This window comes from Triticum aestivum, chromosome 7D (assembly GCF_018294505.1).
Source record: "Triticum aestivum cultivar Chinese Spring chromosome 7D, IWGSC CS RefSeq v2.1, whole genome shotgun sequence".
Classification (NCBI taxonomy): domain Eukaryota; kingdom Viridiplantae; phylum Streptophyta; class Magnoliopsida; order Poales; family Poaceae; genus Triticum; species Triticum aestivum.
Genome location: NC_057814.1, coordinates 49,015,239 through 49,020,459, shown reverse-complemented (window position 1 = coordinate 49,020,459; position 5,221 = coordinate 49,015,239). Strand labels below are relative to the sequence as shown.

The window sequence follows — 5,221 nt, the reverse complement described above, 5'->3', positions numbered from 1 at the left end:
TGAAAAAGTAGCAGGGATAATTCGATTTGGTTTCAGAACATTCAGAGTAATTCAAGCGACAAAACAATATATCTAGGTGTCATTGTAGATTTGGCGGCAGTAAATATATGTGAGTAAATTCAGTTTTTATAAGATAACGAAAAAGGTCCACTTTACTCCCACTTTTACTGAGACAATAGTCCAGGATGTTTCCATCTTTATTAGGTCGCATAAGGCATGGTGGTGGCACTCTATTCAAGGTCGTGGTGGTATGCGGTGGGAACGAGTACGAGTGGCTCCTTTCGGTGCAAGATAAGCCTTCCTTCTTCCTTCATGTTCACATCATCCGTTGTCGTCCCCTCTGGGAGCACCCACTCAAAACTGAAGAGCAGATTGGCGAGTGTAAACTCGATGGTGGCCATGGCCATGGAGATGCCTGGGCATATCCGCCGTCCCGCGCCAAACGGCGTTAGCTCTGGATGCTCGCCTTTGAAGTCTATATCATTTACTTCAAACCTATCAGGGTTGAACTCATCTGGGTCGTTAGACCAGCTTATCGGGTCTCTGCCGATCGCCCATGCATTCACATAGATCCGTGTCTTGGCCGGCACGTCATACCCACCGATCTTGATGTCTCGCATGGTCTCCCTTGGCAGTAGAAGCGGTGCTGCTGGGTGCAACCGCAAGGTCTCCTTCACCACCATCCTGAGGTAGCTGAGTTTGGGCATGTCTTCTGGTTTCACTCTCTTGTTGCCTCCCACCAAGGCCCTAATATGGTCCTGCACCTTCTTGAGCACGCGCGGCTTCCGGACCAGCTCCGACATCGCCCACATAATCGTTGCTGCACTAGTGTCAATGCCAGCAACGAACGTCGACTGCACATCATCAATGATTAATGTTATTACCAACTTTAATTTCTTTTCTTAAGAATCTATGCATGGGCTGTAAGTGTTGAATTATTATGACTTACAAAGATTACGGCCTTGACGTGGTCCTTGGTGAACCTAAATATGCCACGTGGTTTCTTCCAGAGGTCGATGAGGACATCAATGAGGTCGCCGCCATTCTCAGGTAACACACGCTTAGGGTCCAAGTGATGCTCAATGACCGTCTCAAAGAAGGAGTCTAATTGTTTGAATATTCGCTCGCGGCGGGCTATGAAGCCGGTAAGGTGGTCAACAAGGCGGCCGATGACTCCAGGGAGCAAGTCCTCGGCGGAGGAGCCGGAGCTGGATAGCATCTCCATTACATCGTCGAGCGCATCCTGGAAACTATTATTTTGGGAGAACTTATCACTGCCATAGATGTTGCCAAACGCTACCGTGCCGATGATACCATCGGAGAGGCTCAAGATGTGCTCGTCCAGTGCCACTGGCTTCGCTTCTGCATGGCTCAGCGTGCTCATCAGTTTCTCCACCTAATCATGAATACAATATAAAACATGTAAGTAACTAACTAGACAGACTGCTCGTTTGACTGCTGATATCGGATGTAAACTCTACGTGGTTGTATCATCTTGATCGTGTCAATGAAGGGAAAAAGGTAATACATTTTGGGTGCACCGTGACTAGGCAATAGGCATACGGCATACCTGCTCATGGCGTGCGTACCACGCCGCCTTGACGCGGCGCGCGCTGAGGAGCTCGACGGTGAGGAGCTTGCGCACCTCCCGCCAGTACGCGCCGTAGGGCGCGAACGCCACGTTCTTGAGGTCGTAGGTCAGCCGCTTCGTCCCCGCGGACACGGGCCGCGTGCAGCAGTCGAGGTCATGAGCCTTGAGCGCCTCCCACGCCGCCTCCGCGGACGACAGCACCACTGTCGGCGCCTTACCGAGCTGCAGCTGCATCACCGGCCCGTGGACCCGCGCCAGGTCTCGCAGGGTCCGGTGCGGCATCGGGCCGAGCTGGTGCAGGTTGCCAAGGAGGGGCACCCTCGCAGGGCCTGGTGGCAGCTTGAGCCGTTTCCTGGACGAGCTCCTTCTCCACAGCAGGAGGGATAGGATGGAGAAAAGTGCTAAGAGGACGTGATGCCATTGTTCGGGTTGGGAGAGGAGCAGCGAGGTGAGTGGGGTCGCCATTTTCTATGTGGTGAGAACTGACTACTTCAGCTAGCTCGGGTACGTGCGAACTTTATACGAAATATGCTGTGCAAAGGGACGAAACGAAGAAGAGACTTTGCATTGCCACATGTGGTCAGCTATCTTAATTCTCAAGTTAAGTTGATGAATATTAATTTGAAGGAGAAGATAAGACGACTTTGCATCACAACGACTTGAAACAGTCAATTCTTCTCTGGCTGCTAAGCTAAGTACTACTCTATGGCTACGAAGTCAGCCCTTCCTGAACTTGATGGTTGTTACAACTGCTTGGCGCTCCTTTGGAAAGAAAAGTATATGTACTAATGGATAAGTCTGGTTTGCTTGGATAGCTGGCAAAAGTTTACACGAGATGATTTTTCTCCTCTGCGCATGATACTTACTTAGATCCATTTTGCTGTTTGAAAGTATCTGTGTACACTTTGTAGAAACGAACTTTGTGCGGTTTCTCTAATAGAAATCGACGAGCGCCCCTCACAAACGCACTAGCTCAACATAACTGGCGTGAATTAGCAAATGAATTAACTACTTCAGCTAGCTCATGTATTTGTAAGTTATATACCAAGTACTCCCTCCGTTCCTAAATACTTGTCTTTCTAGGCATTTCAACAAGTGACTACATACGGAGTAAAATGAGTGAATCTATACTCTAAAATATGTCTACACACATCCGTATGTGATATTCATTTGAAATGTCTAGACAGACAAGTATTTAGGAACGAAGGGAGTATGTTGGATCGACTCGACCGGCCACCTTTATTCGTGCCTCGCCCCTTTTCCAACATTTCGTCCCCTTCCGCTCAGCAGCTAGGGCAAACTCTCTCTTCCAGGCTTCATCCATGAGCCTGTGAATTCGCATTCCCTATGCATGCCGCTCCGATCCTCCTCGAGAGATTGTCCGTCTGGATGTAGTCAGCAAAGCTGGCGAGGTTCATCGTGCGTGCGCAATAACGAGATATGGTGTCAGGTGTTGTAGATCCTTTCATGGGTTCAAAGGCAACCACTGCGGCTCCGAACGCTGATCTTTGGGGGCACGTGTACGGAGACTTCGCGGATGTCATCAATAAGATGGAGCCGGCTCCAGTAATTTATCTATAAAGTGGAACAAAAGCCTATTTCTTTTTTTTCGAAACGGAGGCAAAAGATTTGCCTCATCTATTAAATAAGGGAGAGTAGATTAGAGTTTTACAGCGACCACCTCAAAAAGGCATGCGAACTACTCACGAAATACAATAGGCCCTAGTTTCTTTGCACCAGCTGTAACCCAAAGCTTGGCCTCCTCAAGGATTGTGTTAAGAAGAATAGGCGGCGGAGCACTTTTGTGTCGGAACACCCTAGCATTACGTTCATTCCAGATGGTCCAGGAGACGAGGAGGGTGAGGGAGGCCAAGGCACTCCTGTTGGGGACGTGTCTCCCAGTACCATCTTCCCACCAATCCAGGACGGAGTCATGAAGATGCCATTCGGAGGTGTCAATGTGATGAAGGCCAAGCTTGGCCGCGAGAGACCTCCAAAGCCGAATAGTGAAGCGACACTTGAAGAGAAGATGAGCACCCGTTTCCTGCTCCCTAGAGCAAAGAGGGCACAGACCGCAGTTGGCCCACCCGTGCCTCTCTAGGCGGTCCGCAGTCCAGATCCTATCTTGAATAGCCAACCAAGCAAAGAATTTAATCTTCGGAGGAGCCCAAACTTTCCAAACCATGCGATCCATTGGGGACAAGGTTAAGCCAAGAAACTGCGCTTTATAAGCACTGGCTGCCGAGTACATCCCATCATTGGAATGCTTCCAGGTGATGTCGTCCTCCCGATGCTCCTCAAGATGGACGTCATCCAAAAGCATCCAAAGAGTGAAAAACTCTCGAATGTGGTCTCCGGTGACGATGTTGTTGTAGCTGATTTTGAAGATCCAAGCGTCCTCTCTAACAGCCTCCCTGACCTTCCAATTATTCCTCCTGGAGGCCTCATAGATGTGCGGGGCGATCTCCTTGGGCTTACGGCCAAGGAGCCAAGGAGAATCCCAGAAAGGCGTTTTGGCTCCGTTGCCCAGAGTAATGGTGGTGGAGGCATAAAAGAAGCTGAGATCGTCCTCCGTACAAGGGTTGCCAAAACCAACCCACAATCTGTGGGGCTCCTTCCATTCGTACCAAGGCCACCTAAGGCGAAGGGCACGCGCAAATTTTTCAGAGTTAAGCACCCCAAGGCCACCATACTCCTTCGGCCTACAAACCGTGTCCCACTTCACTTTGCACTTGGCACCCGTAGTCTTGTCAGCACCTGACCAGAGGAAAGCCCGTTCAATCTTGGTCAGACTCTGAAGAGTGCTTTGAGGCACGACGAGCGGCGTGATTGAGAACACTGCTTGGGAGCAAAGGATTGACTTGACAAGGGCCGTGCGCCCCATAGTTGTGATGTTTTGGCCTTCCCAAGTAACCAATTTGCCGGCCGCCTTGTCTTCGAGATACTGGAAATCCACCCGCTTGAGTTGCCAGACCGAGAGCGGCCGGGTGGCCGGTAAGTTCCCAAGGATGGGCTCAAGATGAATGTGGGCGCACCTAATTGGCATGACCGAGCTCTTCTGAAAGTTGCAACAGAGGCCCGTAACCTCGCCAAAGCCTCGCAGGATCGCTGCAAGGTTGTCAATGTCCTTCTTGAAAGGAGCCACAAAGACGGCCGCATCATCAGCATAAAGCGAAGTCCGCATCTCGGCTCCCCGACCCCGGACCTTGCGAAGGAGACGTTTCCTTGTTGCCAACTCAAGGATTTTCTGAAGCGGGTCGATCGCAATGACAAAGAGCAGGGGGGAAAGGGGATCCCCCTGCCGAAACCCGCTGCCGTGCTTGATGGGCGGCCCTGGTAGACCGTTGAGAAGGATGCGGGAGGATGAAGTCGAAAGAAGAGCAGCAACCCAAGCACGAAATCTGTTGGGAAACCCAAGCCGTTGAAGAAGCTCCAGGAAATATCCCCACTTCACAGAGTCAAAAGCCTTCTTGATGTCAAGCTTGAAGAGGAGGGTAGGAGTTTTGCACTTATGTAACCTCCGCGCAAAGTTCCTCACATACATGAAGTTGTCATGGATACTGCGCCGCTTGATGAAAGTGCTTTGAGCGTTTGAGACAAGACCATCCATAAGAGGGGCAAGCCAGAGCG

General features: G+C 50.6%; 1 protein-coding gene across 1 annotated transcript; it reads right to left on the bottom strand.

Annotated features, from left to right (window-relative positions):
• Nucleotides 1-212: 212 nt before the first annotated feature.
• On the bottom strand, nt 213-2,056 carry LOC123170554 (4-hydroxyphenylacetaldehyde oxime monooxygenase). Its single transcript, XM_044588412.1, has 3 exons — nt 1,571-2,056; nt 950-1,396; nt 213-854 (listed from the first exon to the last, which is right to left on the bottom strand). Exons 1-3 carry the CDS (start codon nt 2,054-2,056, stop codon nt 231-233), a joined length of 1,557 nt encoding a protein of 518 aa, XP_044444347.1. The 3' UTR covers nt 213-230.
• Nucleotides 2,057-5,221: the final 3,165 nt, after the last annotated feature.

Excerpts from the sequence above, each read along its gene's own strand:
- LOC123170554 (XM_044588412.1), bottom strand. The coding sequence starts at position 2,056 with ATGGCGACCCCACTCACCTCGCTGCTCCTCTCCCAACCCGAACAATGG. Across the intron at positions 1,397-1,570 it reads GGTACGCACGCCATGAGCAG|GTGGAGAAACTGATGAGCAC; the intron begins GTATGCCGTATG and ends ATTCATGATTAG. Across the intron at positions 855-949 it reads ACGTCAAGGCCGTAATCTTT|TCGACGTTCGTTGCTGGCAT; the intron begins GTAAGTCATAAT and ends GATGATGTGCAG.